The 25409-nt window shown below is 44.5% G+C and overlaps 4 protein-coding genes across 9 annotated transcripts; all 4 read left to right on the top strand.

Annotated features, from left to right (window-relative positions):
* The first annotated feature begins 100 nt into the window (after positions 1–100).
* LOC119136213 (gastrula zinc finger protein XlCGF64.1-like) lies at positions 101–5091 on the top strand. Of its 5 annotated transcripts, none has more exons than XR_005100676.1 (5): positions 101–409; positions 1047–1895; positions 1982–2004; positions 2570–3001; positions 5081–5091. XR_005100676.1 is itself a non-coding variant. In XM_037274541.1 (5 exons), exons 1-4 carry the CDS (start codon positions 328–330, stop codon positions 2447–2449), a joined length of 966 nt encoding a protein of 321 aa, XP_037130436.1. In that variant the 5' UTR covers positions 101–327; the 3' UTR covers positions 2450–2490; positions 2570–3195. The 5 variants fall into 5 exon arrangements, 2 of the variants coding, with proteins under 2 accessions (XP_037130436.1, XP_037130435.1); XM_037274541.1 differs by lacking the exon at positions 5081–5091 and adding an exon at positions 2438–2490 and having other exon boundaries at positions 2570–3195; XR_005100678.1 differs by lacking the exon at positions 5081–5091 and adding an exon at positions 2438–2490 and having other exon boundaries at positions 102–409; positions 1982–2082; positions 2570–3195.
* Positions 3322–7650, top strand: zgc:66448 (uncharacterized protein LOC327401 homolog). The gene is made up of 2 exons (XM_037274218.1): positions 3322–3755; positions 3990–7650. Exons 1-2 carry the CDS (start codon positions 3377–3379, stop codon positions 7142–7144), a joined length of 3534 nt encoding a protein of 1177 aa, XP_037130113.1. The 5' UTR covers positions 3322–3376; the 3' UTR covers positions 7145–7650.
* A 728-nt stretch (positions 7651–8378) lies between these two features.
* Positions 8379–13521, top strand: si:ch211-261d7.6 (zinc finger protein 808). Of its 2 annotated transcripts, XM_037274192.1 has the most exons (3): positions 8379–8783; positions 9201–12805; positions 12851–13521. In XM_037274192.1, the coding sequence occupies exons 1-3, from the start codon at positions 8657–8659 to the stop codon at positions 12998–13000; spliced, it is 3882 nt and encodes a 1293-aa protein (XP_037130087.1). In that variant the 5' UTR covers positions 8379–8656; the 3' UTR covers positions 13001–13521. The 2 variants fall into 2 exon arrangements, with proteins under 2 accessions (XP_037130087.1, XP_037130086.1); XM_037274191.1 differs by having other exon boundaries at positions 9201–13521.
* A 2102-nt stretch (positions 13522–15623) lies between these two features.
* On the top strand, positions 15624–24984 carry LOC119136046. Its single transcript, XM_037274140.1, has 10 exons — positions 15624–15751; positions 16755–17202; positions 17330–17839; positions 18201–21514; positions 21601–21838; positions 22016–22189; positions 22263–22325; positions 22472–22652; positions 22732–22897; positions 22985–24984. Exons 2-10 carry the CDS (start codon positions 16785–16787, stop codon positions 24158–24160), a joined length of 6240 nt encoding a protein of 2079 aa, XP_037130035.1. The 5' UTR covers positions 15624–15751; positions 16755–16784; the 3' UTR covers positions 24161–24984.
* Positions 24985–25409: the final 425 nt, after the last annotated feature.

Here is a 25409-nt window from a genome sequence, read left to right on the forward strand (position 1 = left end):
TATTGTGAATTAATTTTGTTTTCAAAGATGTTACTACAAAAAAAATTAGCTTGCTTGTCTATGCTCCGCCGAGCTTTAATTTGAAATATCAGCGCGCAAACACATCATTTCCGGGTTGTGTTCGGCGATTTACTGCTTGAGTCCAGAGTAATATGGCCATCCTATCCGTACCACTGTCTCCGAAACGGCATTACTTCCTGCCGGACTAAGTATATCGACCCATTTTCCAGGTTGTAAGACAGTCGTGGTGACACTGGAAAGCACATTAAATCGCCCCGGGAAAGCTTCCGTGGCGACGACGGACCTTATAATATATCGGAGCCAAAAATGGCCGAGTCATCGGGAGACGAACGGCGTCGGACCTTTGACTTTTCGGATTCCGAATTACAGGACGACTCTGAAGAAAATGGTACATGTTTTAATACAATATTATTATTATTTTTGTCCAGCTTATCAAAACTTTGCCCCATGTCCAGTGGACGGGGTAGTATTTTTCTGGTCATGTTTTATAGATTAATAAACCATTGTACAATTTGATTTCATCCCGTTCAACCAGAAAGGAGCTACGATTTCTTGTTTCTTAATTTCTCACATATTTGGCGTTGTTAAGCGCAACCTTGGCTGTTAAGAATTTTCAGGCATCTGATAAACATATCGTTAACTATTAATGAATACATAATTTACATTTAAACAAGTGTCGCTTAAATACTACTGTAATTTTAGCATAATAATTACAATATCAGTGTTGCATATCGATGCTAATGTTAATTTCTGCCCAAGTGTACATGCTATGCTACGCTATGCTAAATAGTCAACAACAAACTTGGAACAAGTTGCACGGTTTCGTTAGTTTTAATAATGACATACTCCATTATGATTGAAGTAAAATTAACTTTTTTCCTCTTATACTGGTTAATAAGGTTTTGGTAATAAGACGTGGATGTTGAGAGAGACAACTTTGCCTTGTGTGTAAATTTATTTGAATTTAATTAACGTGTAACTTTGTTTGCCGTAAAAAAAAAAAACTCACTCATTTTGATTTTCAGTTTTAGAGACTACTGAGAAAGTTCTGGAAGAAAAGCAAGTTCTCTCTGATGCAAAGGAAATTTATGACAACGCTGATCGACCAAGCTCTGCAAAAGAACTACCTGAGGATTCAGTGGAAGATACGTACTCGATAGAGTATGTGATTAATGATCACGATGTGACGAACAAAAAGCAAAATAATGGTTTAACAACTAAGCCTGAAAAGTTCCGTATGGTCTGCAACGAGTGCGGAACGTCCTTCCCTCGTCGCGAGATGTTTTACCTTCACCGCCACTATCATACCCACAAGGATGAACTCGTTCCCCTCAAATGTTTGGACTGCGGCCTTTCCTTTAAGGACCGCCGAAGCCTCATGAAACACAGACATGTGCATGAAAAGGAGTCCAAGTATAAATCAGAAGCTCGTTTTCAGTGTGCGGCATGCGACAAGTTTTTTACGACGGCTCCAGAACTGAGACGTCACAAATGCGATGATACAGATGACAAGCCTTACCATTGTACACTGTGCCGCAAAGACTTTGTAGTAAAGTGTGCCATCGCCAAGCACATGCTGAGCCACTCAGAGGAGATCAGCTGGACGTGCAAGAAGTGCAGTCAAAGCTTTCCCGACTACAGGACACTGCGCCATCACAAGGATTGTCACCTTGTCCGTAAAACCTACGAATGTCCGGAGTGCGGTATGACTTTCACACACAGCTCCGCCATGGAAGCCCACCGGCACGAACACGCCGAGCGACTACGTTCTTTTCTGTGTCCTGTATGCGGTAAAAGCTTCACGTACAGGAGTCTCTTGCAAGAGCATCAGAATTTGCGCACCAGTGACAAGCTCTTCTGCTGTCCTGATTGTGGTAAGGGATCTGTCACAAGTTTAGGCTGCACTTAGAAGAAAAAAAAAAGACCAGAGTGATGAACCAAAAGACTTTTTTGTCCACAGATAAGCAGCTCACCAGCCCACCGGTGAGTGCACATGCACTTTCGTGAGGTGGAGGACAAGTCACATGAGAAAAGTGGTCAGCCACACAATTTATTGAAAAGGTTTGGGACAAAGGAGACCTCTATCTGCAATGGTTGTGTACTTATTGTGATAAGTTGAGAATGACACATTTAAAATCCGCAGACAAAATGCCAGCATTCCTCTAAAAAGAATCAAGCTGTCAGAATCTGTGCAGTAAAAATCTGTTTACATAGATTAGATCACGTCACATTGCAAAAAAACAACTCTCTATATCAACCAGGCAACAGAAACATATAACTGTTCACACTATCACTGCGTGGGAATGTACCAGAGGTGTTAAAAATTCAAGTCCAAATTAGAAATCCTGCCATAGTTTGGTTTTAACCTAAGCACCTTTGGCTAAATCCAAACTATGGTAGGGTTTCTACTTTCTAGACCTGCATTTGACACCTCAGGAACCTATCCTCCACTACCTGTGCCAAAGTCAGGTACCTCTAAAGTCTAAACAATTAACCATGACTTAAAGTTGCTTAGTCACCAAAACACATTTGATGTTTATGTCTTCAGGTTTTGGAGGAGGAGGGGTCCAAGACAAGGATGATGACAATCCAGAGCACGAGAGAGAGATGTCGGGTCCTGACTGTGAAGATGAAGACGGAAGTCAAACTAGGCCTCGGATAGGGCCCGGGCATCGGCAAACGACGGCTGCCTCCTTCCCCTTTTGCACAGCAGCCTTTTACTGCAACCCGGAGCCCAGTCCTCATCTGTTGCTTGGAGTACAACAGGGTCATTGGAGGTGCAAGATTCAGTTCGAAAATCGTGTGGACAAGGGTCTCTGGGAATTGCTGACTGTTTTAGTCAGGGCATAATAATGCTCGTCATGTCGCAGGAAGCGCTGGCACCTAATTTCCAGGAAAAACAGAATCCTCCTAACAGAGGCTGTTTGGAATTCTGGAGACACAGCAATTACATTACATTACATGCAACAACTGCACCACAGTAGAACTCCCTTTCGATTCTGCTGTGCATACTGAAAACATGTGAAAACTTCATTTTAATTTAAAGCTCTTAGATTGTCTAAAACAACATATTGCTATCAACTTTTTATTTTTGCAAAACGTGCATTTTAAAGATGTGGAATGTATTCAAGTGCAATTAAATTTAAGACTCATTGAGGTTAATTGATGACTAAATTGGTTTCTCAATCTGTTTGGGTCAGGAGATGTTTCATGGAGATTTTTTTTCCCCAAAGAACGCCATTATAATCCTGGATGCGGTCCTCAAATTTGTTTTTATTTTGAAACCCCGGGTTGTAAACGTCATTTCCGTGTTCAGTCGCTGAATTTGGCAACCCTACTGCTGGTGCTGGAGTCCATGCCAGGGGTTCATGGGGGAAATATGGCCGCCATATCCCCACCGGAATCTCCGCCACGGCATAAATCCCTGGCGGAGGAAGTCCAAACATCAGGCGGCAAGACAGACGCGATGGAACTGGAAGAAGGCACCCCCGACCAAACAGACGTAAATACATCGGATCAACCACGAGAGCGTCACAGTGGCGAGCTCAGTGCTTACGACAGCGCTTCGTTGCCCAGCCATTCTAAGGTTATTGAATTGGGGGAGAGAGGTGACCAAACATTGAATTCATCCGATCCAAAAATGGCCGAGTCACCAAGAGATGAACAGCGGCCCTTTGACAGCCCTGAAGACCAAGACGATGGCGAAGAAGATCACTTCCACACGGAAGAAAACAGTAAGTGTACGCTAACCGACACTAGTTACACTATTACTAGTAGCTTTAGCCGTTGCATTTACCAGTAAATTCACTCCTTGTCCAGTCTCCGTTTTACTGTACAATCAAGCGAGCATTTACATTATTTCCTAAATATACATACACAATTAGGGTGTTAATGTAATCGTTTTGTATCTGTCTATATTTTTTGAATAGTAAGTTTTACAAAGCAATGTCTCTCATTTCAATTTTTAGTTTCAGAGACTGCTGAAAAAGTGCTCGGAGAAACGCAAGCTCTTCCTGGTGCAGAGCAAATTAATGAGAAGGTTGATCGTCCAAGCTTGGCGAAAGAACCGAGATCCGAGGAGCCGATTAAAGATGTGGACTCGATCGAGTATGTGGTTGAAGAGAGTGAGAAAAAGCAAGGCAGCGAATCAACGTGTAAGCCAAAAAAGAGTCGCATGGTGTGCAAGGATTGTGGACTATCCTTCCCACGCCGCGAGATGTTCTACCTGCACCGTCACAGTCATTTACACAAGGATGAACTGGTTCCCCTCACCTGTAAAGAATGCGGCCTTTCCTTTAAAGACCGTCGCAGCCTCATGAAACACAAACATGTGCATAAGGAGCCGGAAGAAGAGCCAACGTACGAGGAGGAAGATGCTTTTCAGTGTGCAGCGTGCGACAAGTTTTTCCCGACAGCGCAAAAACTGAGGCTCCACCATTGCAACGATACCGATGACTTGCCTTACCACTGCTCACTGTGCCGCAAAGAGTTCAATTTAAGATGTTCCGTCGCCATGCACATGATGACCCACTCGGAACAGGGCAGCTGGAGGTGCGAGGATTGCGGTCGAAGCTTCCTTGACTACAGGAGACTGCGCGTCCACCAGCGATCATGTCATCCCATTCTTAAAGCTTACGAATGTCCCGAGTGCGGCATGGCTTTCAGATACAATTCCGTCATGGAAGATCATCGGCGCAAGCACACCGACCAACTCCGCACGTACTTGTGTACCGTATGTGGAAAGACCTTCAAGTACAGCACTCTCCTCCAACAGCATCAATATCTGCACACTGGCGAGAAACCCTTTCGCTGTCCCGATTGTGGTAGGAAATTTGCGTTTGCGCAAAATATGAGGGCGCACTGTCGCCAACATAGACTGCACCAAGCCAATCATTTTCCTTCTCCTGCGCTGCCCAGCAAGCAGACGTCCGTGCCGGAAAGGACGGCACGACCGAGAGACGAACCGAAACGCACTTTTAACTGTCCCCTTTGTCCCCACATGTGCGGCTCGCCGGCCGACCTGAGAGCCCACATGCGTTTTCACGAGGTGGAGTATGAGGCACAGGAGAAACGGTTGCAGGCTCCCCCAGAAATTAAAAAGGTTTTCAACAAAGGGCAGGCCTGTCCGCACTGCCCGTGTACTTACCCTGGTGAGATAAGTTTACGGTTACACATCTTCAAATCCCATCAGAATGTGGCGCAAGATTGGGACAAAGTGTCCATTTCCCCTTTAAAGGACTTTGAAGGGGAAATCAGTGAAAATCAGCAGGTGAAACACAAACGCGAGGACTCGAGTGTCAAGCCATACAAGTGCCCCGAATGCGGGAAGATGTTTCGCCATCGCTCGGTTCTGGAGCTGCACATGCGCATCCATTCCAAGGACAAGCCTTATCACTGCAGCGTGTGCGGCAAAGGCTTTCGATTCAGCAGCTACTTACAGCAACATATTGTCATCCACTCGGGCCAGAAGCCTCATAAATGTCCCGACTGCGGGAAGGATTTTGCTTTCCTGCAGAATATGAGAACCCACCAGAAGCTGCATCAAGAGAAACCCTTCCGCTGCACCAGCTGCCGCAAAGGCTACAGCGACGAAACGCAACTGCGCCGCCACATGCTCTCGCATAACGGCGACAAGCCTCATAAATGCAACCTCTGCAGCAAGAGCTTCGGCTTGGCGTATCTTCTGCGCGACCACCTCAACACGCACACTGGAGAGCGACCCCATCGCTGCGGCGATTGTGGCAAATCTTTCTCCTGGTTGAGCAGCTTGTTAGTGCACCAGAAGATCCACACTCGCAAGCGCCAAGGTTCTGCCCCTGCTGGTGGAAGGACTAGAGGGAGAGGTAGCAGGGGAAGGAGAGGGGGGAGGCTGATGTGGGGGATGTCCAGATCATCAAGGGGTCCTTCTCTTTATCCTGATTCCGGGGACGGGCCAGATTCTTCTATGCTGGCATCTCAAGAGTCATTGCAAGTTACATTGCAGAAGGAGTTTCTTTCTGAACTAGACCCACCGCCTGTCCAGTGGCAGGTGGATGGTGACCGAGTCATGCCGGCGCCCCCGTCCCAGCAGCCAGACCTGCAGCTCGGACCCGACGGAACGGAGAAACACGGGCACCCCGCAGCCACCACGTCCACTTCCTCGCACCATGATCCTCGCCGGGTGTCGTCTTTCGTGGATGGTGCGGCCTTATGGAGCATCCAACCTCCTCTGCTGAGTTCTCCAAACAAGGTCGCTCAAGAACTCCAGTCGCCAAAATGGTCCAGTACCCCTGCTTCCAAACAGGAGACAATCACGCTCCCCATAAAAGAGGACGTGTGGGATCCTCAAGCAATAACGTTGACTGTTAGCCAACCTCAGCAGCCCAGGACGGAAAGCGAGTCACAAAAACAGATGTCTTCCGGTGTAGCTGGTGCGACGTCCTCAGACCAAAGCGTCCCCCTTCCGGTATCCACCGCTGTCGCTCATGGGGTCGGTAGCACTTTGTGGACCATTCAAGCCCCGCTGGGGTTGTCAAACAAAATGGCCTCCCCTCAGAAACTTGCGAACAATCAAGAATTCCAGCAGAAGCAGATGCCGGCCGCTTGGGCCAATGTACAGAATCAGAACGCAACCCAGAAACTTCCCATCCCCATTAATCCCTTTGCCCAAACCATTGGCACTACAGTGTGGGGCTTCCAAAATAATCCCATGGGTGCTCAGTTGCTTCTCACCGGGCAGCTCAAGCCGGGGAGCATACAGGACCTGCAGCAGCAACCCATCGTCACGGCCAATCAGATCATCCTAAACCAGCCGTCGCCTTTTTTCTCCCCGGCGCTCACCACGCTCCCTGCCCTGGCTTTGCCCGCTACTCACTCCCTTCACACCGTCTCGGTCGGGCCGCTGTCCAGACCGCCGCTCCCGAACATTTTTTTCACCCCGCAGGCAGTGTTGACCGAGAGGCCCCCCGTGCCGCAAACTCCGGCCCTACCTCAGCTCGCCACGCAGAGCGAAGCTCACAAACTGGGAGCTCGTTTGCCTTTTGCCCAAGAGCGGCTTTTGCAGTGCATGATATGCGGCAGCTCGTTCCCACGGGAGCTGGATCTTCAGTTGCATTACTTGCAACATGCACAAGGAGAAGTTTGACATTGTACCTAGTAGCATACAAAGCTTGATTTATGGATTTGTTACGTTTTCTATTCTGTTGGACTTCATTTCTCTTATGCTCACTAGGGCATTTTGACAAGCTGACTTGGATGAGCATTAGAAGCCAAAATAAACTTTAGTTAGGCTGCACATTTTTCAAGTTGTACTGATTTAATCTAAATAAGACTGTTGATGCTGTTGTGGTTAGAAGCAGTAGTTGTTTCACTCTTAAAAATGCTTTTTTTTTTTTAATATGTGCGGACCAACTGACCATTTTGTTTACTGTCAACATTTAAAATGTTTTTATTTTGGTCCCATTTGAAACGTTTCATGTACAGTATACGGTGTGCCTTTTATGAGTACAGTGTTATAGGACTAGTTTGCAAGTAAAATAGACAGAATTGCCGTCTGTCTACATTGAAATACTGTTTATGGACATACTGGATGAGTATGGTCCATATAAAAAATATGCACACCCCTTTTGAAATGCTAGGTTTTTGTGATTTGAAAAAAAAAAAAAATAGGACCAAGATAGATTCAAAACTATTCCTACAATTGTGATGTATATTCTGTACAGCTGAAGAAGAGAAGTAAAAAAATTAAAATACCATGTCTTTATACTGCACAAAAAGCAGGCATTTGAAGGGGTGTGTAGACTTTTTATATCCACTATACTTGTTTGACACTACTACTTTCATCTGGGTTCGCTCTTCCTTGAACGTTCTCATCAGAAAATGAGCTAAAATGTCAATCCATAATCAAATGAAGGTCCTTTAATTTATTTGAGATTAATTGGTGCAAATAGGTCATCGTTCACCAGCCGTTGAAGCTGTAATTGCTGAACTGCATTATCTTTTCAATCATTTTAGCAAGGTGTAATATTAATCCTTGCTGTTCTTGTAACAAAAAATAAAATATAAACTGCCCTTTGTATGTTTAATTAAAAAGAAACAAAAATGCACTTCTAACGATATTAGAGAAATAGAGATCTTATGGTGAATTCATATTGCTTTAACTTGAACATATTTCTTTAATTGCACAATATTTCAAATCACTGTCAATCATGTTAGTTTGTGAAATGAAATTAGATTAGCAAGAGTGCAATGACGTGTTTATATCTTTATTTTTGCCTTCGAAGTTTATAAACCTTATAAATTGTATATTGGGGGCGGGGTTACGAGAACGTCACTTTGGCGGAGGCCAATCAATCCCGAGATTCCTTGCGATCAACGAAACAGACGAAGAAGAAGAACTTCCGGAGAAAAACGAAACCTCAGTCCACTGCACGAGTCAGTTAAGCTTTGTACTCTTAACGTTTTTTTTCGTCGTGCTTGGACATAACGTCCCCAAAAATCTAAGCTTTGCTGTACAATGATGAATTTAACAAACTTTCATATTGCTTTACCCGCTTTGATCTCTATCTTCATCGCTGCGTAAAGATTTATGTCATTGCCGTTCGGCTAACGAGGGCCATCAAAACAAGCTAGTGCTAACAAAACAGCCGCGCCAAGAATGGAACAAGTTCCGGCCGTCGTGATGAATGACGTCCCGGTGGAGGAGCAGTCCCCCTCCATGGATGTCACATCGGCAAACAGCGATGCGCCGAAGTCCGAGGACACTGCGGACAGCAATCGTCCAGGTAGATTCTACATTGGTCTAATAAATCTTCGTTGATTTGGAAATACATTGCTGTATACGAAAATCAAATTATATGTGCGTGCGTACCGAGGTCATTTAAAGTTATTCGACTTGGTATGTGCGTAAAATGCGACGGTCAACATGAAACGATTATGAAACACCTCTTCAAGGCGCTGTGAGAAATATTAAAATTATGATTCTATGAAATACTTAGACATGCATCAAATTGAGACCAACCTTTTAGTAATTCCAGTCTAGTGGTGTTCAAATGAAGAGAAATGTTTCCGTTCTGTTCACTCAGCTTGTATTATTTGTGCCAACTCCTCAGAACATCGTTTTCATATTGTGTCTTGAGGTACATATGAAATGTTCTTTTATCAGAGGGATGCACACCCCTAATCCGAATTCCTCTTTTTAGACTCGGGGCCATACTGTTGCCAAGATTGCGGAGAGGACTTTGGTGAGGAGGCAGCCTATTTGGACCATCGCCACCAGAACCCTAATGGAAAGTGCACAATGTATTTGGGGCCAATGGACGATTCCGATATGGCTGACGAAGATGAGGAAAGTAGTAACTCCTGTCAATTATGTACACTGTCATTTACCGATATGAGCCTCTTCCGAGCCCATATGGAAAGCCACCGTATTCAAAGTTCTGACACCCAGCCGATTCCTGCGGCCGCAAAGCAGAACTTCTTTGAATGCACTGAATGTGGGAAAAAATATTCAATTTTAGGACACTTTCTCAATCATGAACGTACCCACATACAAGCTTCCAAATCTCTACTTAATGACTTGGAACATTTGAAGAAAAAGTCCTTTCAATGTGAGACTTGTGGACGGAATTATTCTCGTGCATCTGCCCTTGATGCCCATCGTCGTTACCATGAAGAAAAGTTAATTAAATCAAAACGAACTTCAAGACATGGGACTGATACTGATGCGCAAGCAGCCAAGCTCCTCAAAAAGCAGACAAGTGCCACTTCTGAGAAGCTTTTTAAATGCTTTTGTGGAAAACCTTTTTCCGGTTTGAAGCATTTGAAGACGCACCAGCGATTCAGCCAAAATATTGACTGCTTTCCAAAAGAAAGGACAGAAAAGATGAGGAAAAATGTCTATTATTGTCGGGAATGCAAAAAGTCCTTCAATGGCCTTATTGGCTGGTTCAACCACGAGAAATGGCACGAAAACCATTCGAAGGATTCTCCAAACCGGTATCCGTGCGAGACCTGCGGGAAAGTTTTCATGACGGAAACGTTCTACAACAGACATCAACGCGTGGCGCACGGTGGCGAGACTCCAGTAAAGTCATTTCTCCACCAAGTAGACCAGGTGCAGAAGAAAGCAATTGAATGTACAAATTGCGGCCTGAAGTTCTCCAGACTGTCGGCGCTTCACTCTCATCAGCTTCAACATGCCCCCGCCTTTGTGGAAACGGACAAATTAGTCCAGGCGTATTCGCCTCCGCTCCCTCAGCAGGAGACTTTGGAAGGAGAACGGAAAGTGACTCAGCAGTTGACACAAAACGCCGAAGATCACCCTGATGTTGATGAGCCCGAAGAAGACGTGATGGAGACTTACGAACCCGGGGACTTAAATGTAATGGTGATAAGTGCAAGTGAATCAGAGGACGAACCCGAGCAAGACTTGAACCCGAACCCCGATTCCGGATCCGACCAGGAGGGCCAAGACAATGTTTCAGTCAGTAATCTGGTTTCGAAACCGGAGCTTGACTTGAAAATTGTACAGGTTGACCTTGACCCGGCTAAGGAACCGTGTCCCCCGACGACGGCGGCGGCGGAAGCCAACCAATGCAGAGAACCGTTTGCTTGTCCGGCATGTTACCGGTGCTTTGCTAGCGAGCCATCACTGCGAGTTCACATATCGTGGCACTACATTCGTAAGAGGAGACATTGGACTAAAGGTCAGTCAGTGGAAGTTTACACACGTGACAATGAAGTCCTTACCTTTGCAGCAGGTCACACTCCCGATTATGAGAACGAAACTAACCAAGAATCAAACCAGGCCGATGTATTTGAGCAGAAAATTGTGACATGTTACGTGTGCGGTACAGATCTGTCACATTTGTCCGATCAACGCGGTCCGAAAACGCTGTGCCGAGATTGCGAAAGGTTTGGCTTGTTAAACCGCATGAGCAACCACGCCACGCCTAGCAAAGAGTCGGGTGCGACAAAAGTGTACAATCCCAAGAAAACTCTTTTAGGGCCCAAAATTTACCACTGCGAGCAGTGCGGGAAAGGTTTTTGGTCTTTAGGGGCTTACTCGCATCATAAGCAAAATCCGAGTCAGTGTGACGACGTGCGGCTTAGAACGGGCGCCACGCAGCTGTTACACAGCGGGCGGTCTCGTTCTAGCATGAAAGTAGCGTGTCCCGTGTGCGGTCGCAAGTTCCGACACAAGGGACTGATGACGTTGCACATGCGTACGCACGAAAACGTAAACCATAAGTGTGAATTTTGCGAGCGATCCTTCCGCCTTTTTTCCAGTCTGGTCAGACACCAGGTGGTGCATAATGAACTCCTCCCGCCACCTAGTAAGTCTTTTCAGCATCAGGTCGAGCAGCTGCAAAAGAATACGTACAGCTGCCCCGCCTGCGGGAAGCTCTTTTCCCGGGCCAAAGCGCTTCAGTTCCATATGAGGTATCACGAAAATGAAAGCGAGCGCTCGCCATCGCCGCCTCGGCCATACGCTAGGCAGGAGGACTTCGAATGCGCCGTGTGCCTCGAGCATTTCGCTAACCGGGCCTCCCTGCGGGCGCACAGAAAGCTGTGCGTTAAAAAAGAGAGTCACGAAATGGAGCGTAAGACCGAAAACGAAAATATTGAGTCAGTCAAATTGTCCGACGTGAACTCGAAAGGAAGCGCGTCGCCCCGTGACTTTAAAAAGGAAATGGAGGAAGCGCCGATGGAAAACGAAAATGATTTGAAATATAAATGTAACAAGTGCCAAAGAAGCTTTTCAATCGTTGGCGCGTTGAACTTGCATAAAAGAGTTCACGCTAAAGGTAACAAAAAAAGAGCAAAAGGGTCCTTGTCCTCGGAGACTCGCGAGGAAGCGTTAAGGAAAGGTTACCCGTTTCCCTGCTCGGAATGCGGCAAGCGATTTTTGTCTAACTCTGCCCTCGGCTCTCATAAACGATGGCACACCAACAATAATCTTTGCGCTCTTCGAGATCACATTCCTGACAGCTGTCTGTCCTCCCCGCCGCCACAACCCAAGAGCGACACCTTGGACTCATGTCCGGGAACTCCCCTAACGTGTGCACAAAGCTTTTCTGTACCCGAGCACGCTAACACTTTAGAAGCCGAAGAAGGTGACTCCTCGCTCACTGCGACGAACGGGGTCACTAACGTCGAGTCCGAATCCAGCTCGACAAAACCCATTGTGAAAAATTACCAGTGTTCCCTCTGCTCGGACAGTTTTTCTAAAGCTAGGGGCCTTCGTGCCCACTCATGGCAAGCCCACTCTGAGAGGAGAGAAGACAAAGCCAAGAGCGTGTCGGACGCTCAAATCACAAATTGCGAAATTAAGAGTGAAAATGTTTCGACAGAAATAAGCCCATTTGATACTTCTGTCCCAAATCTTGAATGCGACCTTCCTGACCCTAAATTATACTCGCGGTCTAAAATGGCGATCCAAGCTCCCGAACTCTCAGGCAAGGTCTCGCCGCTTCTCAGCCGCCTCTCGGAACCAATCGTCAAATGTCTCTTTAAGTGCGGGAAATGCGGCAAAGCTTTCCAGACCGAGGGACAGTTAGAAAGTCACAAAAGCAAAGCGAAAAGCCGACCTTTTGGCTGCGCCCTCTGCTGCCATGGCTTTTTAACAGACAGCCAGCTGCAGCAACATCTGGCCTGGCACGATCAGGTCCGATTTCGGCTGCCCGATGAGGTTCGCTTACGCCTCAGCGCCGCTTTGAACACAGTCAGACCCACAGGGACGTACTTTCCCCCTCTAGCGTCAAAGAAGCAAGAGAGCAAGAAAGACGTTCTCTCGTCGTCCGTGGCGCTCGATGACTCGCACGCCTTTTCGAAACGCGAACAGGCCGCCGCTGGTGATTGTCAGTGGCAAAGCGATGGCCTCGCTGCTGTTTCGTCAGGAGATACAGATGTCCTCACTTGTCTTGAATGCGGGGCTACCTTTAGCCAGGAAACTGATTTGCGATGGCATTATACCAAACATGCACAAGGCATGTATTAAAGTTTACATTGTAAAGCTCAAGAAGCTTTTTTTTTTTTGGTTTATGGTGATATATTAGATATATAGTCGTATCAAAATATATACGCGTAACACGTCGATGGGGAAGGGATTCTGGACTAACTTCTTTTTCCGCTGTCGGCAAAAAAATATTGAGGCATTGTCTCAAATGCGTAGCAGCTGAGCGAACCTAATGTGTGCACTGTACAGAGAAAAAAAAAGCCTGACGTCGAGAATTAATATCGTAAGTTTAATGTACATGTTTTGCATGAATGACTACTAAGCCCCGCCCCCTTTCCTTTCCATTGTTTATCTCTATTTTGCTATTTATTGATTAAATGAAAATGTGGTGCTTGTATGCATTTGGGATGGTTCCTAGAAAATTTTGCCGCTAATTTTGAGGGAGCGTTTGTGGAGTAAATATGAATGAAGCTATTTTTTCTCCTCCCGAGGGTGACTAAATGCCTGTTTACGTGCTGTTTTTGAAGCAACCTGTATAATAAAGGCATCTATTGTAGTCTGAATTAGTGGCTCGTGTAATGACTTCACACCGACTCACACTAAAGCTGTGTGATGTGGCAAAAACTATGCGTACTTGAGTCAACCGCTTCATAGCTCTATGTCTTCCGAGTTTGAACACTTTTTATAATTTATGATTTTTTTCTTTCTTCAGTTTTGATGAAGTCTTTTAATTGTCGGTTTATTTGTTGGAAACACATGGTGTTGTTGGAGGCTTTTTTATGATAATACAATGTTAGGGGTGGGATTGGCACAATATCTTGCCAATGGTAGAATATTATAGGCGGAAAATATATTTGGCCGGATTTCATTTAAAAAAAAAAATACTGTAGGTGTGAATGGCAAGTTTTGTTGCAATCAAAGGTTAAAAACAAGACATAGGTAAATGTTAGGTGATTTTAATACTTTTTTTTTCCAATGCATCAAATAACTCTAAATAGGACACAATGCTTAATAATACTAGTTAGAAAACATCTGACTAATCCAAATCTAACATCTACGCATCTGCTGCAACTAAATGACCTTTTCTCACCTTTCCTAAAAACACTTTTCCAAAATGCCTATTAAAAAAAACCTTGCTTAACCATGCATCTCCCCCCCCTATTTCTAGCCAAACAGAGCAAAGTTGCGCAGGATCACGGACGGACAACGACTAAGGATGACTCGGACACTCAAGGGAAGAACGACGACCAGGACGTTGCGCCGGATGGGATACCTAAACCTGAGGGAGATCCCCAAACGAGCACAAACGGCCCACTTTTATCACCAACCGAATACCCTAAGTCAATATATAGGTGCCTATCATGCGGGAAAGCTTATTTATATCTTCTGTCATATGAAAAGCACCTGGAGCGCCATAAGAGAAGGCTCTCTACATCGAAAAGCCCGATAGGTGAAAGTTGTTACAAGTACGACTGCCCCATGTGCCCAAAGACTTTCTTCAGGGAAACTCGTCTGCGAGCTCATTTGATGACTCACATATCGCGTGAAGTGCACAGATGCAATCCGTGCAACAAGTCTTTTGAGAGCCTCAGTGCGTGGTGGGCTCATGATGATCTTCATAAAACCAGGCCTTTTTGGTGTCTGACTTGCCACCGGGGTTTTACTCAAGAGGGTTACCTGGATAAGCACCTGCAAAAATACCACCTGGGGAAGTACAAGTGCTTGATTTGCTCCAAACGATTTATTACATCACTTCTGCTCAATGATCACGTTAGCAGCAGTCACGCTTCATACAGACAGGCTGTTGGCGCCACGAGTCCAAAAAAGCTCGTCGGCGGGTCCGGTGATGAAGGCGTGATGGAAGATGAAATTATTGCAGATGACAAAGAGGAACAAAAAATGTGTGTAGAAACAGAAGAAAGTCTGCAAACATCTCAAAAGTTGGAGAAGCCTGGAGAGCTATTTGAGAATCAAGAGTCTTCTCAATCAGATTGTGGGGAACTTGTACACCAGCCAACTCAACCATCTGCTGGTGAGGATGTTGGAGGAGAACAAAAGACAGAAGAGCTTGACGTGGCTGAGCAAGAGGAACAAAACCAAAACGGAGAGCATCCTAAGTATTGGGAATTTGAATGTTTTGAATGCGGTCAGGGCTTTGACGACGTGACTCAGCTTCATTTGCATTACGTAAAACACGCCATTGGGGAGCTGCCGTTTCCTGACGCAGAGGGATGAACACTTAATTATGGAAGGCTGTTTTTTTAATTCCTGAGATGTTCCAACAGCGACTGCTACCTTTTCATGAATTTAGAGGAGTGAGAAAAATTAACTAAATGATGAATTGTTTTTTCCCTATTTGTAATAAACTGTCCTTAATGTCAATGTTTGACGTTCCTTGTCATTATTCACAACGACATGGTAAATTGTTACAAATACATTTACATATTGGATAAAGGGATATTTCTTTGTATGTTGTAGTTATAAATATAATATATAACAATAATGAAGAATATAAACAACAATATCTAATGGTATTTTATATATGAAAATCAGCTAAAAAAAAAAAGATTTGGAATTACTTAAAAAAAAAAAAAAAATCTACAAAAGTTTAGTTGTAAATCGTTTCGCTTCACCTTCCAATCCAGTAGGGGGCACTAATCGCTGGATCACCAGAAGACCCTCTCCTCTTTTGCGGCTTCTCCTCGGTTGTGACGTCACGAAGGCTGTGGCTCCAGTTTTGTAGGCTTTGTGAGAAAACGACGCTGTGATGTTTTTGTGGATCACCCGGCTCAGGTAACACTAAACATCTTCATGTCCACTCGTGTTTAACCTTATCGTCCTAAACGAACAGCCTTTTTGTTATTAAACGTTTTAGCGAATCCCAGTGGGATTAATGTCACAGATCTACTGAATCTATGCTAACTAGGCTTATCCTGTATATGCATCTAATGGGTTACTTTTGTCTCTGCATCTTAGTTTTTGGCCCAGCATGTCTTAGTATTGGTCCTAGTTCCTCTTCTGATGCAAGTAATGAATTTAAGTCCATCTTCATGTCCAACAGCTGCGCTCCAGTCCCATCACTCGTCTATTGTAGTACAAATGCATTATCCCATTCATTCTCCTGCCTGCCCGTGGCCATCTGGATAGTGCACAATAAACACTAGTAAATACGCATAAGTAGGTCATTTGCTTCAAGTAATAGTATAGTTTAAAAACAATCTTGTCCCTTCCCTCAAAATGTTGAATATCTTCAAATAATGGCTGCAGGTGTTTATTTACCCGGGTCCTCATTAAAAAATGTGTAGAACGGGTTCTAAAGTATTCCATAGGAGCAAAACTTGAAATAAGCTCAAGTACACAAAATAAACAAGTTAAAAGTATTGGAAAAAAGCTCAGTGTTTGTGTTGATTAATCTGATCATGTTATTTCAGCCTCACAAATTTCAGTACTTTGTGATTTCTTCAGTCATTCAAGAAAGCCGACAAATTGTGTATTACGCCCAAAAAAAAAACATTCATGGAAGTGCCAGTTGTTAAATCCCGTACTTGGTGCGTAATCACCTTCTGCACTCTTTACTCTCAGCTTATAAATGACACCAAGTAAAGTATATAGAATAACTAGAGGATGCAATCGCGGTCTAAAATGCCTGTGAATACCTGATATAACAATATTTAATTGAATGTGTCATGCATCTTTTTTTAAACGTGTAAAATACAGACCTGCATGTACAAAGTTCTGTAAATAATCGGAAGCTCTTCAATATTCACACAATAATATTTATTTTCTTGACCCAAAGAGACGTGTGAGCTAGTGGAGCATAAGAGCCATGCTGAGCCCAACCCAGGAGGAAAGTGAGCAATACCCTTTGACCACCCAAACCGCTCTGGATCCACCGAACAATGACACAGATTCTACTGAGGCAGCACCAAGAGAAGCAGGTGCACAAGAAGCGAGGGATACATCTGTTGAAGACACCAATGGAACCCAGATTAATGAAACACTCACAGATGAGTCCCTTCAACAAGCCACGAAGACTGTTGAACCCTCAAACAACAAGGACGAGATGGCGGTGGATCATGATCCTAAGAACAATCCTCCATCAGAGCGGACACTCAACTCAAACGAAGATCCCGGTACTGATGAACAAAATTTAAAGAAAAAGGAAAGACGTTACCCCTCCAAGAAAGCCATGGTAGATCCTCTAAAGATGGACATGACCAAGCCCGTGGTTATGCCGCTAACATGTGAGTAACTTGTTTTGCTAACAACATTGAGCTAGCAAAAAACAAACTTTTTTTTGACTGATCTCTGCCATGGTGATTACTATTCAGAATTCCCTCTGTACTAAAACAATCTTGGGTTGTATTTCAGCATCAGAGCTTTCCCTGCAATGCATCGAGTGCCACATCATCTTCAGCGACTCCAAGAGCAAACAACGCCACCTGAAGTTGAGCCATCCAGTCGAATACGAGCAATGCATCCTGAGGAATTCGCTTTTCACCTGCTATCATTGCGATAGCCACTTCACCAACTCCACCGAGCTCATGGCGCATCAAAAAACACACGTGGAAAGGAAACCCTACAAGTGCCCTCTGTGCGGCCAGACCTTTAAAAGGTTATCCGAGCTCACGCTCCACAAAAAGGTTCACGTCGGGCAGGATGGTTACACCTGTCCCGACTGTGGCAAAACATGCAAAACAACAACACTGCTCAAGTACCACAGTCGTGTACACACCGGAGAGCGGCCGTATGTTTGCAAGGAGTGTGGGAGCAGGTTTAGCATGTCCAATGCACTGCAGAAACATTTGCTGTCCCACTTGCCGGAAGGTGCCCGAGAAGCGGAAGAGGCCAAAATGAAAGTAAAACGGAAAAAAGAGCAAGGTAAGAGAAAAAAAACGAGAAAGTACAATTGTGTCTCGAGGCGTCCGAAAGTGACTTTTTTTATATGTTAAAACTTTTTGTATAGTATCAATATAAATGTCAGGGGCAGGTGTTATTTATGTGCTCACAATCTTCATTTTCTGTGGTAACAGCTTGTGAAAAAAATAAAATAAAAATCACACAAAAGTCCAATCTGTGATATAAAATTGGATAATGGACATTATATAGTAAATTACATTATTATACAGTATGGCTGTAAAAAGAGAAATGCAATTCCAAGTGACGGATGACTACTTTTATTTTAAAGGCCTAAACGTCTCAAATATATCTAATCATGTATTTCTGCTTTCTTCATCTTCAGATGCCTTAACACCCAAGTATCCCTGCACTTTTTGCAAGGCAACTTTCAAAAGTCCCAAGATGCGCCTTCGTCATCTTACAAACAAGCACAGTGTATCGCTCGATTCACTTGGGAAAGCCATGCAAGCCAGGTCACACATAAATCATTTTACTCCAGTGATAACGCCCATATCCATCGCCCATACGTCATTGCTACAATTGGAGCCCAATGGGCCTCTTCAGAAAGTCGACGGCAACATCGACACCGAGCCCATACGGAAACTTATCGAATCTTTGGGAAACGTCCAGAAAGTAAACCAAGTTGTGATTTTGGGTCAAGTCCCGCCTAATGCGCCACCATTGGAAGTTCAGCAGATCTCCAAACCGCTCAGTTTAAACCTCAAACCACTCCAATCGGATTCTACATGGGTAGAATCGAAGACGGCGGAAGGAGACTTTTCAAACAACCCATTTGACCCGATGGAACAAACGATCATACTAGAACCGATTACACCCGACGGGCAGTTCATCAACCCGCCCTTCTCAGAGTTGGGCTCACAAATTGTGTCAGGTGAAAGTCTGGCACTCGGTCTTGCTCCAAGTGAACATCGATTTTCTCCAGGGGGAGAGGTCATGCATCAAATTCATCCGCAACCTGGGATTGATTTAACAAACTCCAATTTATTTAAGTCGCTGGTTTTCCAAGACCTCGAGCAAACGGTCGTATTAGAACTAACCCCTGCCTTGACACCAACTGCAGAGCAGCAGCCATCACAAAACGAGCAACCACCGGAAATCCCAAACCCTTCGTTGCTACCAACCACTGAACTGGAGAAAACTTCCTATCAAAGTATTGTAAATGAGCACGATACCGGCTCGCCAGTCCCATCGTTCGGGCCTTTAGTCGAGCAAAATTTGTCATCTCTGCAAAGCACAATCCCGTTATCGCAACCTACAGTTGACAAGAACCCGACATCGCTCCACACGGATCAACAAGATCTTTCCGATTCCACTTTAGCCCCACCACAGACACCCATACAAGATTTAGGGGAACCTGGAGCTAACTCACAAGAGGAGGATCAGAATCAAAAAGCCAGTCAAGCGCAGGTCCACTCGTTACCCGATAACGGGACCCCTCAGGAATCCCGAGAGAAGACGACACAAGATGAAGAGTTACTGGTTGATGGAAAGGAGGACAACAAAGAGATGGAGAGTCTTTCTGATGCCACGGTTGCTTCTGCTAAAATGTGTCCTTCTCATTCATCCAACAAAGAGGCACCACAGACCTCGGAGTTACCTGTAAATGTAATGTCAGCTCAAGAACTTGTGAAAGTACGCAAAAGAAAGCCCGCCAGAGCCTTGATTATACAAGGTTATATGCAAGAACTGATAGGCTCCATCCTTGACGAAGATTTACAAAGTGATGGCAAACAAGCGAAACGCAAAAGAACCAAAAAGTCTCATCTTGTTAATTTCAATCCACGGAAGAAAGAGAAGAAAAATAAAAAACAAAGAGTGCCTTCGCAGCAATGCCAGTCTCCGCAAAAAGAACCCGTGATCGACGGGGCAATGAACGCGTCGGAGAATAAAGTGGCATCAAAGAAGAAGGGAAAAATTGCCGGTAAAAGTAAAAAAGCTAACACGGCATCTCCGGGTGAAGTCAGTTTGGATTCACCGGCAAAACAAAAAAAAAAGAAGAAAAAACTGAAAAAAGAATGTGCAGCTAGAGATCAGCATAAAAGTAAACAAAAGAAGAAAATCAAGTCTAAAGGTGAGCAGAAATGTTCTTCCAAGAATACAAAGGTGAAAATGATGACAAATAAAGGGAAGAAAAAAAAGGAAGACACAATGAGCCCCAAAAACAACCAAAGCAAAGGACAAGCCGAATCACCCGGCACACAAGTCACGCAAGATTCTCTCCTTTTACTCAAAGGTCATAAGCAGCCCCAGCTGAAGGTTCACAAATTGGATCCTTCCAAAACATCCGGACAAGAGATTCCACCTCCGGAAAACCCATCCCAACACAGCGAAGACAACCAGGCAAACCCCGAAACCAAGACTGCAAATAATCCCGAGAAGAAAAAAGGCAAATCCAAAAAGAACCCCAAAACTCTCTCCTTGCTGTCATTTCTGAAGACATCATCACATCAAGCTTCTGAAACCCAGCTCGTCAAACCAAAAACCGGTCGAAAACGAAAAGCTTCATCCAACTTGGAGGTTGAAGGGGTGATCACCGCGCCGCATTCCAAGCGAGCGTTGGAATGCCAAAACTGCGGGGAGATATTCACTGAAGTTGCTTCACTTCAGAAGCACAAGGCCATGGTACATGTTTTAGAAAGTCCTCAACTTACGTACACTAATGGCAATATCTTTGAAGGCGTCTCCAGATTAAATGTCGACCATCAAGAAAGTCTTATCAATCCGACCACCGCTTGGGGTAATGAACCCTTGACGGCGTTAGAAGAAAGTCAACCAAATGTCTCATTTCCTGCTTTGATTCCATCTCCGGCTTTACCCGGTGAAAACGATGTTCAGCCTCCGGTTTCTTCGAAAGCGTTAGAACCGATCAAAAACAACAAGGCTTCTAATTTGGATCCTCGCTTTGAAAGCACCGCTGCGGTGAAGCGAAATGAATCTGCAGAGTCCGTAGATAAACAGCAAGAACGTTCACCCGAGAATTTAGAATCTGACCACCGGGCCCCCGTAGAAGAAGACGTCAAGGAGGATGATCTTCTCGGATTGGACCTCGTCACCGTCGGGGAGGACAATGAAAACAATTTGCTTCAAGACAACATTCCCCAAAGTGAATCGGTTGAAGTTGCTAATTCTGAAGCCAGGAGCTTTGAAACTGAAGATCAAGCAAGAGAAGCGAGAAGCTTGCAGTCGGTGTCCTGCTCCACGCAACAGGTAGGAGTTAAAAATGAGGAAGAGGAGGTGTTAGTCCAGAAGAAAAAGAAAGCGGGAAAAGGACGTAAACGACAAGGACGAGCGCGTCTAAAAGCGGATGCGGTGTCGAGGAAATGTTTACAACCGGGTCCTGTCACAAGAACTGAATTCGAGGTAGGACAGGAGGATTGTCAGGTCATTTATGAAAAACTCGAATATAACTCCCAAATTAATCATCAAGATCAGACGATTGCCCAGACAGATATTCTTCCGGGACCTCATCCCCACAGATGCCCTGCAATTACTCCCCCAACTTCCACTATTGTGGAGCAAGCCAGTGTATCTTCAGACAGAGAAAGTCAGCCATCTCCAGGAATCTATCTTGAGAAGATAGTAACTGCTGAACCCGGGCAACCTCGTGTAACGATCTCCCGTATAAATCAAAGACAGGTGAGAAGAGAAGTACTACACCACTGTCTTCGCAAAAATGCTACTAATAAAACTTAAGGATTTTTTTTTATTTATATACATTTCAGAATTTGAAGTGCACCTCTGAAAATGAGACGCAAGCTATGATCAAGGTTGAGGAGAGTACATCAGATCTGCTGCTGGGATCGGGAGCAGGCACGCAACCACAACAAAACCGAGACATTCGCACGGTTCTGGTGAAGCAGGAGACCAGAGTCCCGCTTCATGATGCCTGGTCCACACCGGATAGCCAAAGCAGGGAATGGAACGTGGAGCAAGTCACCGATCGGAACTCTGTCAGCCCACGTAAGTACTCAGAATAGTGTTAAGCTAATGTTAGTGCTAATGATAGCTAATATTACATTTTAAAACTGCAGTTATTTTTTTATTGGAAGTGTAAACAGCCTAAACCTGATCAAGATCAGATTTGATCCATTGGTCCTATATTCCCGCAAATTAAACGGTTTGTTCCGAAACGCACAGTCACAGACACTGAGACCACGTCCAGCGACTGCCGCCTTTCCCCGGACTTCAGCAACAAGCAGTGTATCTTCTACCCGGTGAAAGTGGAAGAGAGGGAACTTCCCCTGGCTAGAAGCCCGGAAGCATCCGATGATGTCAGACGGATGCTCCATCCAACCACAACCTGCTCTTTATGTGAGTCCTGGTTTGTTTTCAGACGTGTTCACGCTAAATCAAAGCTTACGGAAGACATTTTGAAATGTTACAGTTGACGGCATTCAGCAAGAAGGAACAGAGATGATGGACGTTCACGACTTTGCTGACGGACAAGGTTTGTTTTCTATTCACCTGTATCAATAAAAAAATGGGAGATTCTGGCTTGTTTGAACCTAAACATTATCTTGTCAAATTACTGAAATGAACGTAAACATTGTCTCACTATGCAACGATCAAATATTAACAACTGGCAACTCTCAGCCGAAGAAGAGTTTCAGAATCCGGCGGACGTGCGGAGCTATCTTCTGCAGGCTTCTGATGAAGACGATGCAAGAATTTGGGAGTTGTCGCAACCGCACGTTGACGCAGAAGCAGAAGTCTTGGCCTATTTCGATAAGAGCCACGGCGACTGCTCTCAACAGCCAGACGGAACCACACAAAGGTAAGGCGGCAATTTTTTTTTTTTCGTTAGAAGTTAATAATGTGAAATAATGTGATGAAATGTTTTTATTATTCTGAAGGGTGTGCAAAGCAGCAACTCGAGAGCCCACCGAGTACTTCTCCAGGTATTTTAGCTGGGACACCTGGGTCGAAATGGCCCGCTGCACCAATCAAACATCCGACTGCGTCACTGCGAGGGAAGTCGCCCAGTTTGTTGGGATCCACATTGCAATGGGAACTTTAAAGGTTTGTGCATCCAGTTCTCATTTGGGGCTTTCATTGTTTGATGCAAAATTTAGCATAACTTATTCAGTTTTTGCCTCTTCCCTGCAGTTTCCCAGTCCACGACTCTACTGGGACAACTTGACCAAGGTGCCCTTGATTGCGGATACCATGCCGCTTTCCCGCTTCCTCCAACTCTCGCGCTTGTTGAAACTTGCTAAGGATCCGCACAATAGGAATATGAGAGAAAGAACTCGTAGCGACTTTTCTCATCATCCCGCTGACAGGAGAGACGATGACTCCGTGGACCCTTTGTGGAAGGTTGTGCCATTATTGTGCCGCTTCCAAAATGGCTGCCAGTCACTTAGAAGACAAGGTGACTTAGCAGTGGATCAGTATTTAATTCCCTTAACTGGTAAGGTGCACAACAACAGGCTGGCTCTGCATAGCACCACGTTGATTGGATTTGGGGGCTTTCTTCTTCATGTGGATCTTAAAGCGGATCTGTCCAATAAGGAGGAAACCATCGAGAAAATGGTTCCCAAAGGCAGCACTGTGTTTCTTTGCAAGCAAGAACTCTCCACTCCCGCCATGTTGGAGCGCCTCCTAACGGCAGGGATCCACGGTGCGGGCCGGGTCGGAGGAGCGCAGGGCCAGATCGGAGACGAGTTCGTAAGCTCGGACGGCAAGCTGATGCTACGCAGGTCGCACCACGGCTTCATTCTCTCCACGGCAGGAAACGGTCATAAAAACATGGCGTCTCTCATTAGTAACTTTGAGAAAGCCCAGGCGGCGGCTCGCCTCAATAGAGAATTGTTGAATCTTTACTCCATCCCGGTTTCCACCTCACCAACAGGCTGGCCTCTCGCTGTGCTCTGGTACCTTACTGATATGGCTTTGGTCAACTCCTGGCTTTTGTACAGACACGATCACATGACCGCACAAGCACCTTTGTCTCTTATGGACTTCAGATTGGCCGTATCCAAAGCCTTGATCCACTCCAGCGGCACAGACCCTCAGAACTCTGTCCTCCCGCGACCCTCCTCTGACCCACCTAACCCCGGTACAGTCGAAGAAAACCCACTCCCCGATGCGACAACACGGTACGACGGTTCGGGCCACTGGCCAGAGCAACTCGCAGAGGGTGAAGGGGGCAGGTGTCGTTTTGGCAACTGTCAGAGGACATCACGAGTTATGTGCCTCAAGTGCTGTGTCTTTCTTTGTATCTCCCGCAACCACAACTGCTTTTTAAATTTTCATAATCAGGCAAGTTCAGGGAACCTCTAGCACCATACCTTTTATTCATGAGGTCACCACAACCAAATAGGTGTGTCACAATTTTTATATAAGAACAGCGACTCAAACGCTACAGCACCAGTGTTTTATTTTTTTTTATGCTTTTGCACTACGACATCCTTAATTGAAACACTAGTGCAATATGATTTGAAATTTTTATCCTCAATTGTATAACAGCTTCCATCAATAACTGATATTGTTTTTTATGATTTTTCTGGTTGTTTGTCCTACCTGGAAACTTTTTTAGAGGGGATATTGTAAAAATTTCCTTACACAGCCCCAATAAAAGAAAATCAGATATCGGAAAAAAACTAAACATGTCGATATTGTCTGGTTTGTTCTGTCCTTCATTCACAATGATATGCACTGGCCATGTTGGTCTTCTGGAACATTTCTGTCATGAAGTAACAACAAAAAAAGAAACTGGTTGTCAAATATGTGATCTTTAAGAGTGAAGTACGTTTAACAATTTTGCACACGAAGACTGTATTACTGTCAAGATCTTACTGTATGTACTGAATAAGGTGGATTTGACTTGAGTAATTTGCTTGTGTCCTATCATGAGTTAATTTTTTAATGATTATTTAACATTTAATTTTTTGATGATTATTTAACATTTCACAATGTGTATGTTTCTAAATTGTGGATATTGTTACTGGTAATATATGTAACATTTTTTTTTTTTTCCAAAGGCCTATGAATATGATCACTTGAAAAGTAATGCAGAACTGTAAAATAATGCATAAGAAAATGGCTGTGAAATTCAACCAGGATTAGTGTAAAGAATTTTTTTCAAGTAAATTACAATTCTCAAATGACTGTTTAACCTTTCTTCTTCTTTACAGACATACAGAAATATTGAATCAATTCAAAATGAACCCTGAAGGTTTTCGTTTGGTTCACCTTGTTACACCTCTGTACTATTACAAGTAACGACACGGAACCTAATAATAAGGGTTTTTATGAAAAAGCATAAATAACATGCACTGCCCATGTTTTATGTCTCAAGTGCTAGAAAACGGTGACAGTTGATAAACACCGCATAGAGGAGATTTGAAATAGTAAAAAAAGAAATAAAAAATACTGAAATGCTGCTGTTTAATGTAAACATTTGATTTAAAAGAAAGCAACCAATGAGATTGTCCGATAAACCTCGTCACCAAACCTTGGTCACGTGACCATATTTTCACATAGAATCAATCATAACTGAACAATTCCAATTCTTTTTCTCCGTTAAATT

Source organism: Syngnathus acus, chromosome 16 (assembly GCF_901709675.1).
Source record: "Syngnathus acus chromosome 16, fSynAcu1.2, whole genome shotgun sequence".
NCBI classification, from domain to species: Eukaryota; Metazoa; Chordata; class Actinopteri; order Syngnathiformes; family Syngnathidae; genus Syngnathus; species Syngnathus acus.

Bases quoted from the DNA above. Each gene is read 5' to 3' on its own strand.
- LOC119136213 (XM_037274540.1), top strand. From the start codon at position 328: ATGGCCGAGTCATCGGGAGACGAACGGCGTCGGACCTTTGACTTTTCG. The intron at 410-1,046 runs GTACATGTTTTA...TTTGATTTTCAG, and splicing joins GGACGACTCTGAAGAAAATG to TTTTAGAGACTACTGAGAAA. The intron at 1,896-1,981 runs GTAAGGGATCTG...TTTTGTCCACAG, and splicing joins CTTCTGCTGTCCTGATTGTG to ATAAGCAGCTCACCAGCCCA.
- LOC119136046 (XM_037274140.1), top strand. From the start codon at position 16,785: ATGCTGAGCCCAACCCAGGAGGAAAGTGAGCAATACCCTTTGACCACC. The intron at 21,515-21,600 runs GTGAGAAGAGAA...TATACATTTCAG, and splicing joins CCCGTATAAATCAAAGACAG to AATTTGAAGTGCACCTCTGA. The intron at 21,839-22,015 runs GTAAGTACTCAG...CGAAACGCACAG, and splicing joins TCGGAACTCTGTCAGCCCAC to TCACAGACACTGAGACCACG.
- si:ch211-261d7.6 (XM_037274191.1), top strand. From the start codon at position 8,657: ATGGAACAAGTTCCGGCCGTCGTGATGAATGACGTCCCGGTGGAGGAG. The intron at 8,784-9,200 runs GTAGATTCTACA...TCCTCTTTTTAG, and splicing joins TGCGGACAGCAATCGTCCAG to ACTCGGGGCCATACTGTTGC.
- zgc:66448 (XM_037274218.1), top strand. From the start codon at position 3,377: ATGCCAGGGGTTCATGGGGGAAATATGGCCGCCATATCCCCACCGGAA. The intron at 3,756-3,989 runs GTAAGTGTACGC...TTCAATTTTTAG, and splicing joins CTTCCACACGGAAGAAAACA to TTTCAGAGACTGCTGAAAAA.